Source organism: Meles meles, chromosome X, assembly GCF_922984935.1.
Source record: "Meles meles chromosome X, mMelMel3.1 paternal haplotype, whole genome shotgun sequence".
NCBI lineage: Eukaryota > Metazoa > Chordata > Mammalia > Carnivora > Mustelidae > Meles > Meles meles.
In genome coordinates this window covers 14,998,239-15,013,412 of record NC_060087.1, presented here as the reverse complement: position 1 = coordinate 15,013,412, position 15,174 = coordinate 14,998,239, and the positions used below count along the sequence as shown (strand labels likewise).

The 15,174-nt window shown below is 44.4% G+C and overlaps 1 protein-coding gene across 1 annotated transcript in view; it reads right to left on the bottom strand.

Moving 5' to 3' along the window:
* The window catches only part of PPEF1 (protein phosphatase with EF-hand domain 1), a 110,150-nt gene that overhangs the window by 73,109 nt on the left and 21,867 nt on the right, over window positions 1-15,174 (bottom strand). Inside the window, exons 3-4 of the mRNA XM_045994723.1 lie at window positions 5,998-6,125; window positions 5,285-5,345 (exon numbers count right to left, since the gene is read on the bottom strand). Of these exons, the coding sequence (XP_045850679.1) occupies window positions 5,285-5,345; window positions 5,998-6,125 (189 nt within the window). The remainder of the gene's footprint in view (window positions 1-5,284; window positions 5,346-5,997; window positions 6,126-15,174) is intronic.

The following is a 15,174-nucleotide window of genomic DNA, read 5'->3' as shown; positions in this document are numbered from 1 at the left end:
CTTACCTCCATAACAGAATTCTAAAAATTTAAATCAACAAGAATGGTTTTTCCATTAAAAGCACTAACAAGACAGGATGCCTAGTTTCACTGCTTCATTTTCCCATTGTTCTGCCATTTCTAGCCAACACAACAAAACACAGAGCTGAAATAAGGGCAGTGACGATTGGGTAGAAAGATGCAAAAATAAAGTTACTTGTGGCCAGTGTGATTAAATATCCACATGCAAGAAAACTGGTGGAGAAACTCCCAGAACTGATAGGAGAATTCAATACTACAGAGGTTTGAATCACAGCTTTACTATTGCTGAGATGAATAACCCTGGGAGGTCACCTTCTAAGTCTCCATATTCTCATCCAAAAAAAGGGGATGATAATAATACTAATATCAGTGGTTTGTCATGAAGACTAAGTGAAATATTTAAAGCACTGAAAAGACACGGCACATGGCAAACATTTAAAAAATATTAGCAATAATAGTAAGTTCATTCATGCTATTGTTCAATAGTAACACAATACAAATAGATATAAATCAAAGGCTTGTTAAATACTACCAATAATCACTGGGGAGATATTATGGCGAAAATAACCTACCGATGATAGGCACAAAAAATATAAAATACTTGGGTCTGATAGGACATTTTGGCTGATCTATGAAGCAGAAAGAATTGTCAAAACAACAGCTGCGCCCACTTCATCCCACTCTCCACTTCCAACAGCCTCTGTTTAAACACGTACAGTAGGTTTGGCTTTCTGTCTTATGGGATGGATGTGTGGAATCTCCCCATTAAGTCCTGTGAACTGGTTTCAGCAACAGAGTAGTAGGGCACGGAAATGGTTTCCAGGTCCCCTCCCTCCTACGGAACACTCAGGATGTCTGGACTAACCCTGTGCCTCAGAGTTAAAACCATGAGTCCAGCTCTGAAATCTGGAAATGTTAAGTGACCTTCTGGTCCCAAAATATACCATGCTTAGGGGTCCTGGCGCTTCTGCCAAACTGGGTGGCGGTTGTGTGGAACCTTTTCCACCAAGGAAGGCCATCAGAAAGCGACCTACGGCAATGTATAGCGCGGTGACCCTAGTTAACACTACTCTAATTGTATGCTCCAAATTTGCTAAGAGAGTACAATTTTAAAGTGCTCACCACAGCTAAATGACTTGTAACTGTGAGGTGATGGTTGTGTTAACTAACCTTGCTGTGGTAACCATTTCCTAATATATACATATATGAAATCACTGCACTGTATACCTTGAACTTCAACAATGTTATATGTCAACTATATTTCAGTAAAGCTGGAAAAAAAATGAAACACCTACAGAAATAACCTGTAAATTAATTTTTATGTTACACACAGCAATCAAATCAGTGAGTTTCTACGACTCTATAATAGAGAGATATATAAGAGAATAGAAGCCTAGAAATACGCCCTAATACATATTTTTAAATGAATACATGATAAAGGAGACACTACAAACCATGTGAAAAGATACATTGTCTTTTCATAATAAACACATAATCCCACAATACATAAACATGGTGGGAAAACTGGTTAACTACTTGGACATTTTCTTTTTAGCTGTGTTCTTTGTTTTTAATCACGAGGCATCAAGACTTCCCTTTTTTGGTTTAATATAAAAAATCTCAAATTTATGAAGTGTTGAAATTTTTAAAAGTCAAACCATAAAAAATTCTAGAAATCCAGGCACAGTGATCCACATTTTAAATATTTCAAAGCCTTCTAAGTTTAAAAGCGGGGATTCACAAAGAAAAAGATATTTAGACTTGAAAGATATTTTAAATAATTAATGGGTGAAAACTTCCTATACCTGATGGAAAATATCAACCTAGATACCACAGAAGCTCAAACAAACCCCACACAGGATAAAATATAAATGAAGCATCATTAAGGCTCATTATAGGCAAAGCCCTATTTTCCAATGTTACTTAGGTTAGTTTGTTTCTTCCTGAAACCCATTAGGTGATTCTGTTATTTGTAATACAATTAAATTCATTTGTCACTGTATGTATTCTATTTTGGAAGTATACACGTACATTCTTTTCCTGTTTGTAATAATTTTTTTAATGGATGTGAAACATTATCATGATTCTAAAAGTCAAAACAAAAAGGTACATTCCGAGGAGTGTTATCCGCCCCCAGTCCTCTACCCAACTCCATTCTTCCATTCTTTCCTTCTCCCCTCTTCCCACCCATCCACTTATCCCCTGTAGGTAAACAAGGTCATTAGTTTCTGGTTTATCCTATAGGTTTCTGCTGTATTTATTTTTGGGCGCACACACACACAAACACACACACACACACACACTCCTATCAGGCAAGGATTTCTCAAACAAGATGCAGAAAGTACTAACCATAAAGGGAAAAAAATTGCACTACATTAAAATCAAGAATGTCTGTTACCATCAAAAGACAGCATTTAAAGATCAGGGAGTTGCCAAAGACTAAGAAAAGATATTTGCAATATGTTTATCTAACAAAAACTCATATTCTCCTATGTAGAATACTTAGAGCACTCTTAAAAATTGGTAAGAAGAGAGCAGCTAACCAAATAAGAGGATGGCAGGAGACCGTCACCAAACAGGATGTTCACAGGGCCACCGCACAAACAAAAAGGTCACCAACTTCAGTGCTCACCAGGGAAAAACAAACTCAAGCAGAAATGGGATACTACTACACACCGGGCAGAATGGTTAAAATGAAAAGGGTTGACAGCTCTAAGTGTTGAAGAGGATAGAGAACACTAGAACTCTCACCCACTGGCGGGAGTATAACCTGGTACAACAATTTTGTAAGAAGGTTTGTCAGTATCTAATGAAGCTGAACACGTGCATGCCTTGTACCCCAAACTTCCACTCCGGGACCGTGGTACATCTTTATAATAATCTTTGTAATAACGATCCTAGGGAATCAAGTCCCTTTGTATCCACGTCCCTTTACAATACAACACAAGAGATGGAGCTTTCCTAACCCTTGTGAATCTGTGGCTGCCTTTGTAACTTGCTTTGACCCAAAAAATATGGCAGAACCAATTTTATGTGAGTTCCAGAGAATAGGCCCTAAGAGGCCTTGTAGCTTCTGCCTTTGTTCTCTTGGGATCCAGCTACCATGTAAAGAAGTCTGGGATATCCTGCTGGACAGAGAGTCTACGTGAGGAGAACTGAGATATCCAAGTTCATAGCCAACACCAGTCCCAGACAGGTGAGTAGAAGCATCTAGGCCTCTCTACCCCACCCAGCCAGGTTGAGTGAGCCCAACTGACACCACATGGAACGAAGACAAGCCATCCCCACGGAGACCAGTTCAAATGCCCAATCCACAGAATCACGAGCAATAAAATGGCTGTTGTTGTTGTTGTTGTTTTTTTTTTAAGATTTTATTTATTTATTTGACAGAGAGAGAAATCACAAGTAGGCAGAGAGGCAGGCAGAGAGAGAGGAGTAAGCAGGCTCCCTGCAGGCCAGAGAGCCCGATGCGGGACTCGATCCCAGGACCCTGAGATCAGGACCTGAGCCGAAGGCAGTGGCTTAATCCACTGAGCCACCCAGGAGCCCCAAAATGGCTGTTGTTTTTAAGCCACTAAATTTGGGGGTGATTTGCTATGCAGCAATAGATAACCGGAAATGAGAATATAGCAAAAAAAGATATATATGTTCACCAAAAAGGACATGTACAAGAAGGTGCATAACAGTACCATTCAAATTACACAAACTAAAAACTATCCAAATGTCCATAAACAATAGAATGGATACGTTTTGGTAAGTTCGTAACATTTTCTTTCTCGTTTTGGATGTGGGTTACAAGGGCATGCTTACTTCAAGAAAATTATTGAGTCCTGTAAATTTGTGTGCTTTGATGTATGTTATACTTGAAGAAAAGTTTACATAAGAAGATTAAATCACCGTCCGCTTCTTGGATAAAATTTTTTAATATTTTTAAATCACCTACAGAATTTTTTGACATGGAGATTCTTTAAAATACAGAGCCCGAGTAAATGTCTCTGGGCTGGAACCCAGCCATCTGTGGCTATGAATCTCCATAAATGATTCTGATGCACAGCCCAGATCGAAATATTAGGTCATTAGCAAAAAGAGTGCTGCTTCATTTCATCATCATTATATTTCCTCTCAGAACTATTTTGCCAAAGAACACGAAGCACAAACAACTATTTTCAAATTGCAATTATCTAAAAGAAAGAAAATGGCAAAATCCCCACTTCCTCCCACTCCCCACTCCTCAGGTTTGGCTATTCTACCATTTAGAAAGCTTCTACAGATCATTAAATGCTTTAATTAGTTTCATACATATGCGCTCAGCTCCAAGCATGCCATTAAAACACCATTCCTTTGCCACTGTGAAGGGTGCTCGCTGGATGGTTTCAAAGGAGTTCTTAGATGCCATATACTTTCAATTAGAACAAAAAATGGTTGGCCCAAATTTAAGAAAAATAAGTTTTTAAGTCTAGCATCTACCTTGAAGATAACAACAGTCATTTTGATTTTGCAGGAGAAACGTATGCCTTGGGAATAACTATAATTTCAAAATCATTTTGAACCATGCCTACGTTGCCTGTCCGTGAGATGATGTCCTTAGTCATTTCAGAACAATGGAATAAATGATAGAGAGAGAGACAGCTAGCTCTGCTGAAAAGAGAGAACCGTGTTCAATCTACCATGTCCCCCCAGATTTGTTTCACGAGATACTCAAGATATTTTGATCTCTCAGGATGAAAATTCTGGGGATTGGGGCGCCTGGGTGGTTCAGTGGGTTAAAGCCTCTGCCTTCGGCTCAGGTTATGATCTCAGGGTCCTGGGATCGAGCCCCACATCGGGCTCTCTGCTCAGCGGGGAGCCTGCTTCCTCCTCTCTCTCTGCCTGCCTCTCTCACTGCCTCTCTGCCGGCTCTCTCTCTGTCAAATAAATAAAATCTTAAAAAAAAAAAAAGAAAATTCTGGGGATAAAAAATACGACCCTCTTTACTAAAGCTGCTATAGTACATCAACGGGTTGTGGTTCAGAGGTGCTCAACAAATTAACATTGAATGAAATCTAATTCAGCTTTGTGAAAGTGATGAAATTAGTCAAATTTAATAAATAACAGTCAGAGAAAAAAGCCACCTGAACTGATTTCACGTTTGGTGTCACGAAGACAAGACGGGTGGGCATCTTTTTAATTTCTCAGTGTCCTCCCATCTTCAGGCTTCACATCCCTTGATGAGGGCAATTCAATATTTAATGACTGCTTTTCAAAAGACTAAGCGTTTTACTTACCTGGGTCTTTCTCACGTATTTGTGTGTAGTTTTCCAACATGAAGGAAAAGAAGTTGGATAGCTGGGCAAAATAAAAATACATTAGTCAGTGAATGATCCCCAAATAGCCACTGTGGTAAATACTGTTGGCGCCCTCTCCCAGCCTCTGCCTGCCTCCCTCCTCCCTTGTGTCCTCCCTCAGCTGGTGGGCAGCACCTTCCCAGAGTCACAGGATATCACACAGCCTCCCACCCCTTAATGGCTAAAAAGGACTTCTTTTCCACTAGGAAGCATGAAAGCTGGATTTATTACACCATTTTTGCAAGCTTGAAAAAGGCCTTCCTCACCCATCTATATTTTCTTCTAGAACTCTCACTGGTTTGCTCTCAGGAAATGCTTTCATATTTTAACTCCTTCAGATATTTTTCCCCTCAAAAAGAACCGACTTTACTTCCTCCTGGGACAGGTGCCCAAGAACAGAATAAGACCATTTTTTATTAGTTAACGAGACATCTGGCAGCCCCCTTCAAAATATAAACTTCAGAAATGAAAAATACCATCCTCTTCCCAAATCCTACTCTCTCTCCTCAGCCACTTCCGAGACAATGTCACCCTGTACTAAAGTTTTCACCAAGGTTCCTCGGCTTAAAATGGACCCAGACTTTCCTTTTCTCATTTGTGAGGGGTGAAGAGAAGCATTTTACCGGAAGAAGAGATGAGCTGGCAAAACAGACCTGCAACTGGCCTTGTTCATCAGCATATTCGATGGACTGGAAGATGGTGAGGGCATAGCGTTGTCTGGCCTTCAACCGAGCGCTGTAACCGCGGTACCAGTTCTGGATGACCAATGCGGCTTTTAGCGCTGCAGCCCCACGGGATATGAAAACCAGAGGAAACCAGTTACTATGCAACTGTGGGACAGGGAAGTAGAGGCTTCAGAAAAAAAATCAGTCCACCTGGATTCCTAGGTTCTAAGAACATACACACCACAGTGGGATTTACCTTTATGTTTTTGTAAAATGTCCTCAAGTCCCGAATACTCGGAGAATAATGATGGCATAGCCGTTAAGAGTAGAGTTTCTGGGGGGCACCTGCGTGGTTCAGTCGGTTGAGGGTCCGACTCTTGATTTTGGCCCAGGTCATGATCTCAGGGCCGTGGGATCAAGCCCTGAGTCAGGCTCTGTGCTCAGTAGAGAGTTGGCCTGGGATCCTCCCACCCTCTGCGCACCCCACCCCACCCCCTCCTGCTTGCACTTATTCTCTCTTAGCGGGGAAAGAACAGTAGAGTTTTGGGGGCAAGAAGTTCTCAGTATGAATCCCAGTCATGCTAATTACTGTCTGGGTGACTCGGGCAAGTTACCAAAAGTCTCAAAGCCTCAGTGTCCTCACCTGTAAAATGGGGAAAATAACAGCCCCTACCCCTGGCCCTACTCAGGCGTATTCACATTCCATGTCCTATGAAGGAGCAATTCCATTCTTCACTATATACCCCGAAGCAATCCTCACACAGCCCATAAGGGAGGCGTATGGGGACACAGCGTTCCTTTGCTTGTGGCAGTAGGGAGTCTGACACCATCGCAGCCTGGCTCGCCATGGCTGGGGAAGAGAATGTGTAACCGTGGTGCACGCGCACCATGACCTACTAGGCCACAACTGGAAGCAACAGATCAAAGAAACCCATAGCAACACGGATGGGGCTTAAAAATATAGTGCTTCAGTGAGAACAGTTTTAGTTAGGGACAGTGAAATGTAACATGATGTCATTCTATATAAACTTAAAACACCATACACAAAGCCAAAATACAGATTTCCTAAGAATATATACAAAGGAAAAGACACTAAACAGATCGGTTATTTATGGGGGGGAGTGTGAATGAATATAGTGCACGTGGGTAAAAAGGAACAAGCAAATTAATTAGCCAATATAAGAAAGGGTCTCGCACAGACCGGTGAAGACAATGTACAATGAATTGGAGAAGTATGTTTCACTCCGGCTTCTGTACCTGAGATTCAAATGAGAAAAGACAGATGGATACACGAAGACACCTCCCTCCTTCAGAACCCTTAGGGTAAGGATGAAATGAGCTACGCCAGGAGAAGAGTTCATCCCCAGGCCCGGTCAATAAACAGCTAAGCTAATGGCTACTATAGTGATAAGTGTTGTCTTGTTTGTGGATTATTCAGCACACCTACTCTCTTCTGGGGCTCTGAGCCTTTGACTCATCCTGGAGCTTCATGGCTTTGAAGAAAGCGATCAGGTGAGAGATAATGAGATTTAAAATACAGTCTCTTATGCCTTCCACAAGTTTTAGAGTGAAGAGCAATCAACACCAGCTGGCTTCTTTTATTCATGCTATAATTTTTCCCAGTTAGCACATAGAAATTAAGAGTTGACTATAACAAGAACAATTTGAATTCTAAAAGCAGAATTCTAGCCTCCAGTCCCAGTATCCTAGGCTTAATACTACTGTGGTACGTGAGATATACTACTCATCTGAGGGTTTTTATTGATGACTTTCTCCAAGACTCTCTGGTTCCAGAGACACTCACTTCATTATTCATCTTCCAGAAGATGTCAGGAAGTAGACACAATAAGGTCAAGTATCATGATCTTTATAGGGGAACACCACGAAAGAAGAAATAAGAGTGACTTGTTCGATATCGCCAAGCAAATGATTGGAAGGTTCAAAATCTCAAGTCTTCACCCCATGTCATTACGGAGAGCCCGGGCTCACCCGCAAGGTCTGTTCTATGGGACGGCCACTGTCATGACCAGCCAACCCTCACCTCAGGGGCTCTCTCTGTTCCTCAAGCGCAAAGGAACTGTCCCAGGGCTATTTACCGAGCACGTCCCGAGGGCCAGGCCATGGGTACATTTCCACAGTCCTCACCATACCGAGAAGCTGAGACACTACTTAGTGTAGTGTAATGCAGTGTAAGATCACTTAGCCCAGAAGTGGAAATGCGCGGCACCAAACGGAAGCCATGTCTCACTTAACCTCCGCAGAGCTACCGACCTTCTGTTGCATCTGTTTCTTCATCTGCATAGCGAGGCATTTCTACTTAGGGTCAGCACCGCCGATGAGAAATAATCAGGCTTACTATGCGCTATTTCCATCATTAATAGTGGGACGAAACAGCTACCACGTGCAAAGGGGCTGCTAGGAGAGATTTAGCCCCTACAAGTATCATCTCTATGTTACACGCCAGGAAACCTGAGGTTCAGAGAGCCAAGTGTCTTGCTCCAAGTCACTTACCTAGTATGGACTCGGGTCTTCTGAGTCCCTACTGTGGGCTCTCTCCACCATAGCCAGTTACATCTTTCCCTAATCTCTGTGTGCCTCTCCTTTCTTTGAATAGTAAGAGCCAGCCTTTACGGAATGCCTCTATGCGCCCGGCACTAAGCTACACGCGATACATACATTACCACTTCTACTCCCCCCCACGCGGGCAGATGGGTGATGGAAGCCCCCTGTCCTCTCTGGGCCTGGCTTCAGTCCAGTCCTTTGCCGGGATCCCGCCCCACTCCCCAGGGGAGGAGTTGCGATCCTACTCGGTAAGCACACAGCGCTTTCCGGGGCTGTGCTCCACTAGTAGGTGTGGAAGGCAGATGGCCATGCTCAGTTCCCTGGCTCCTGCATTTCCTCTTTTGCTCCAAAGGCGGGAAGCTGAGCCCCCCGCTTCCCGGCTCAGAAAGCCGCCATGCCCGTTGCTGCTTGCCTTCCTCTACCGGAGCTTATGGCGCCATGAATGCCACTTACTAAGCTGTCACACGTCAGCCGTCACCCCACACTTCCCTGATGCTGAGACCGGGGCTCTGCAAGCCACATTTCTGATCAGTGGGTTGCTCTCTGCTCGGCTCTGCCAAGGAGAGTGGCAGTAGAGGGAGATGGTGCGGCTGGAGGAGGGAAGAGGGACACCCTCCTTCCTGTCTGCCTCCTGTTCCTCTTGGTGTCGCCTAACAATGGATGCCCCAGCAACCCCCGACCCCTGGCCACCCGCACCAGTCTCTGCTTGTAGCAACAACCGGATCCCAACTGCAGGGCTGCCGCACGCGCACGAGCAGCCTCGGGGCTGCCCTGCAGAGACCCCAGCACCAGCTGGGCAGCCCCATGGTCAGAGGTCTGAGATTCAGTTCGGCAGGAAGCTTCCTCCAAGCTTCTAGATTTTCATAATTCCAGCCTGGGAACTGTCCTACCTCCATCTGCCTTAGCACTCCTTCAGAGACCTTTCTGTTGCCTGGGAACAGTCTGATACCCAATTACCCAATTACGGGCTCTTCCTCTTCCCTTCTCTGGTCACATCCCTCTGTGGTTTCTGCCTCCTGACCACACCCTGCCGGAGGGGCCCATCTCAGGTCAGGCCCCAAGCGTCCAACTTCCTGGACGCTCCAGCTCTGGCCCTTATCAGAGTCCCACATGGGGATTTCGAGCCCTCAGGTAGCTGACAAAATGGACTTGGATCCACACCCTGCTATAGCTCCTTTAGTCCGCAGCTGCCCCAGCCCCCTCTCGGGCACAGAGAAGGAGACCAGCAGGGCACGGCTGAGGGTACCAACCTCCGACCTCTAAAGCCTCATCTGGTTCCTAAGACACACCCTCCCCTCCGCAAGACATACACAGCAGGGCCATTCTAGCCACCTGAGGCCTCTCCACTGGCGCAGAAACCTGCAAAACGGCAAAGGGTAGAGCCACGGGACAGACCCTATCCGAGGGGTTGCAGGCTCTGTAACCCCCCACCCCGCCTGCAGAGCTGAAGAGCTGTGTCGTCCAGTTCCGAACTCGCTGGACAGCTTAGATCCACTTCTGGTCCTGCTGCTTCATCCCATAACAGGGCTTGTCTTCCCTGTCACATTAATTCCATGCAGAAAAACAAAACAACAACAACAAAAATAAGAGCTATTGCCATATGTGTCCCAAGGGCCTTCTATTTTTGTTTCTAGAAGGAAGCAATAGCATAGGTTTAAGAAGTTACTTGGCCAATTTCCTGTACCCAGCACAGGTGGATTCTCTATTGCCAAGCTGGGGTGGGTTTTTTTTTTGGGGGGGGGGTTGTTTTTTAATGGCTTTTCTATGGTGGCAGTCATCATCGTGGTATTTTACATGAAATTAAATATCCATGTAGGAGGTCAGTGAAAAAGGCAAATAACAAATTCAGAGCATCTGCTTTGTGCCAGGCACTGTGCTTGGTGCTTTATGTGGCTCATGTCATTTGATTTAATCCTCCCAACAATCCTAGGAAGCGTCATTATCCTTATTTTACAGATCAAGAGACCAAGGCTCCGAGGTAACTTGTTTGGGGGTCATGTCACTTGTCAGTGGGAGAATCTAAAGTCAAATCCAGATGTCTGTAATTCCAGAAACTGGGTTTATAGCCATTATGCTGTACGACCCAGTGTGGCGTTTGGAATCAGCCCTAAAAATGAGACAGTGTGAGGCACAGTATGCCTTCCCTCCTCCACCTTCCCTACGTCCCAATCCCTATGCTTTTCACTTGTTCCTTTGCTCTCCATAGCATGTTTTACTGTCTGACATTCTATGTAGTCATATGTTTATGTGTTTATTGTCTATCGCTCCCTATTAGCTAAGATACATGAGAATAGGGACTTTCTTTTGTTGGCTGCCATATCCCCAGGACCCCGGGTAAGGCCTGCCAATGGATATTTGTTGAACAAACAAACAAATACCTTCCAGGACTGTTATAATAATGACATATGAGCAATGCACAATAATGTACTAGTAATGTGTTGATACACATATTCATAATAAATTAATTGATTGATTAATATAAAATGCTTAGCACATTGCCTGGCACATAGGAAGGACTCAATAAATAGTAGTTGCTGTTTTTTTAAAAAGTAAGGGGAGAATAACAGGTCATAATTGTCTCTCTCCCAGCTAACTTCTAGTGACACCCCCTCCCCCCAGATTCCTAATTATACATAACAGTTTATTAAAAATTCCACAAACTACTGTGGACAAACACACACCATCTCAGAGCCCAAGAGTGAAGAGCGAGAAGAATCGTGCCAACCGGGATCCATAGGGCTCACCCATGGAGAACACAGTCTTGGCTCAAACCCTACCTTCTCAGCAAGGCCTTTCCTGACCATCCTTCTCAAAATGGCCCCATGGCCCCTACTGCCTATCTCATTTCCTCACCACAGCACTTAAGATTATCTGGTATAGCATATGTTTTACTCATTTGTCATTATCTGTCTCCTTCCACTGGGACGTAATATCTGTAAGGGCTAGGATTGTAGTCCGTTGGGTTAGCCACTATATCCCCCGAGTCTGGAACAGTCCCTAGAACATAGCAGATGCTCAATAAGTATTTGCCAAATGAATGAAATTGCTCTCTGGTTAAGACTTTCTGTCTTGGGCACCTGGGTGGCTCAATAGGTTGGGCCGCTGCCTTCGGCTCAGGTCATGATCTCAGGGTCCTGGGATCGAGTCCCGCATCGGGCTCTCTGCTCAGCAGCGAGCCTGCTTCCCTCTCTCTCTCTCTCTGCCTGCCTCTCTGTCTACTTGTGATCTCTCTCTGTCAAATAAATACATAAAAAAAAATAAAAATAAAAATAAAAATAAAATATATTAAAAAAAAAAAAGACTTTCTGTCTTGTGTTTCTCTTCATGCTGACAGGTGGAGCCTTAGGTTTGGTTTGTTTTTTAAATAGGAGGTTATGTGACAGTTCTTTAAACAAGAAGCTTATATTCAGAACGATAAGGCATTTAAAGACTCTCTGCTTTTAAAATTCTACTGGCAGAGGTCTCCTGAGGAGGCATCAGGATGAGCAAATATTTCACGGAACTTTAAGGGGCCTGACATCCAGTCAGGAAGAAAGAGAGGCACATGTGTGATAGAACCTCATTAAAATGAATTCAAACGAACTGGAAAGAGTATTAACCGTCTAGTAGCAAAAGGCTTTAAACAAGAGGAGAAAACAACCATTATCTCAGCTCTTCAAAGCGCGTTGAGAATAGTCTGGCTCGGGTCTGGGACCATAGTTTTCCTTGCTATTTTTGTTCACAGCTATTCTATATCTGCCATCTGCTAGAGTGTGTGACTGCCATAGGGAGACTTCCAGCTTCACTGGAGAAACGGCTCAAAGCACATGCCTGGTGGACATGAGATGGTCACAAAGCCTGCTTCTTGGGCAGCAAGCAAGACAAGAACCCAGGAGGCTCGCCCATCCACAAACTGTGGCATCGCTGCACAGCAAGGGTGCGACACAGCATTCTGGTCCCTGGAAAGCATTTTTCTTTTTCCTTAAGATTTTCTGTATTTATTTGAGAGAGAGAGAAAGAGAGCAGGGGGGAGGGCCAAAGAAAAGGGCGAGAATCTCAAGCAGACTCCGCGTTGTGTTTAGGAGCCATGAAGCCTGGTCAAGGGCATTGCCCCACTAGGTTAAGATTTGAACTGATGCAGGCCTAATCCTGCTGAGGGCGGGGTGGCCCCCGAAGGCTGCCAAGGGCCAGATAGCTCCGCAAATAAGCACGGTCTAAGAAGTCTCTTGCCTTTTCCTCTGATCCCCGTATCTCTCTCAAATAAAGAGCCCCTTGGTAATCTGCAGCAAACATCTCTCAGGCTTGTGGGCCGGAGCAACTTCAAGGAGGTAAATTATTCTGTACCTAGGACTATGGGGAACTTCAGATGTATACCGTGATAGACGGTTTCCTCCCCAGGCTGATGTTTGTCCAAGGCTCTCACAAGCCGAGCCATTAAAATACACCCTGCCTCCTGCAAAGGTAATGCCTTCTCGTTCCTACTTCTCTCCTATATACTTAGTTCCTCCAGATAGCTTCTCGTTTTCCATTAACCTATATCCTGTTTTCCTGCAGGCCCCAGAATAAGTTAAGTTACCGAAAAGCACATATTTGTGCTACCTCCCTTGGCTTTCTGAGGGACATGATCACTCAAGAAGCAAGACCCTGTCCCCCATCCCTGGTGCCAGTCTGTACCCATTATAGCTTAACTAGAATAACTTGTGCTGAACAAAGAGAAATTATCTGATGAGTGGTTGAGTCCTTTGATGTCCTTTGCACGAATGTAACCCCCTACCCCAAGTAAACTGCCTATATAAGAAGCTCTAAAATCAGAATAAAGTAGAGATGCCTGACGACTGATCAGAACTCGCTGTGTGGCTCTCTCATTCCTCTCACGGACACTGCCCCTCCTTCGGGGACACCTGGACCTGCCGAGGCTGGACCCCGGCAGTGTTGTGCGTGGACCCCAATGTGGGGGTCGATCTCACCACTGTGAGATCATGACCTGAGCCTAAACCAAGAGTCGGACGCTTAAGCGACTGAGCCACCAGGGGCCCCTGCAAAGCATTTTCCTTAAACATGAGGGAAATGGAAGGCAAGCAGGAGGCCCAGTCTCCAAACACTGACAGGCCTCTTAAAACTATCACTTTCCCTAAATGACAAGAGACCTTAGTTCAGTCACTCTTGGAAACTTCTGGTGTTCTAGTCAGAGAGGGGCAAGAATTAGAGGACATTTCTTTGACTTCTTACTTACACATGTAAGCAACCCATCCACATGGGATAATAAAAATAAATTTTGAATTTGTAATCTGGAGACTTCTGTTTTGGTTCTGACTCAACCAGGTGCCAACCGTGTAAACCTGGCCAGGTTGTCTAACCTCTCTGGTCCTCAGCATCTCATGCAAAAAAATGAAAACTTGAAATTATGTGATCTCTAAGATTCTCTCCAGTTATACAAGGTTCTAATTTATCTTTCTATTTTTTTTTTTAAAGGCCACAGCTGCGGCCTACCTGTTATTGCACAGAGCAAAGCTGAAAGTAAGCATGCAAGGACAAAATAGGACATGTACCTGTGAACACTCAAATCAGAAGCTTCTGGACAAAGAGTACACATTCTAAAGGCTTCTCAAAAAAAAAAAAAATCTGAGTCATCCCTGTAGAAAAATCCAAGTCAAGTCACTAATATCCTTGGCTTTTCCCATCAAGGAATTGTAGCAAAGTGTGCTAGCAAGTGGTCTGGGAACATTAAACACTTCCCCATCACTTCCCTTTTAAATTGTCTGAAGTATGATTACTGTGTATGATCTGTTAACTGGCTGGACTGATAGCCCAAAGAAGACCGGGGGTTGGGGGTGGATGGAGGAGAAAGTGAAGACAAGAGGGGGCTGGGAGGCAGGTACACAATGGGAAGGGACTAAGTCCAGAGGTTTCAGTGAAGATCGAGAGATCAGAAAATGAGATAAGAGGCCAAGCTGATCCAAGTGGCCACAGGGGCCAGGAAATGGGAGCGAGTAGCTCAAGGAGAGTGAATAAGTAGATGCTGGGGCTTAGGAGGTCAAGGACGCCAGCGCATTTGTGGTTGTTCACGGGCACAGTGAAGCTGCTCAAGATGGTGCCAGGTTGAGTACACAGAGACCACGATGGATGGGGAGGGTGGGAGAAGGCAAAAGCAAGGAAGAGCTAAGAAACGGCACTCCCAAAGGCTTGGAAAACAGAACTCAGGTTGTACAGGACAGGGATGGTCTTACCTTTTTACTCGGAAAGATTTTCAAGCATCTGGGGAAAGGGGAGAATAGTACAGTTGTTCATATTTTGTCTCCTATGCATTCTCCTACTCTCTCCCTCTCGCTCTCTCTCCACACATAATAACGTCATTTCTTCAGTCTCCTTTATTCTAGAACAATTCTTTAGCCTCTCTTTTTCTTTAACGACCCTGAAATTTTGCAGAGCACAGGCTAGTTATTTCAAATAGCCCTCCATTTGGATCTGTCTGCTACTTCCTCGTGATGAGATTCAGGTTATATATTTTGGCAGGGACAAGTGCTGAGTCTCTCTCAAGTGCGTTGCATCAGGAGGCACGTGGTGTTCATTGATCTCATTATTGCTGAGATGAACTTAGATTATTTGGTTACGGCAGTGTCTGTA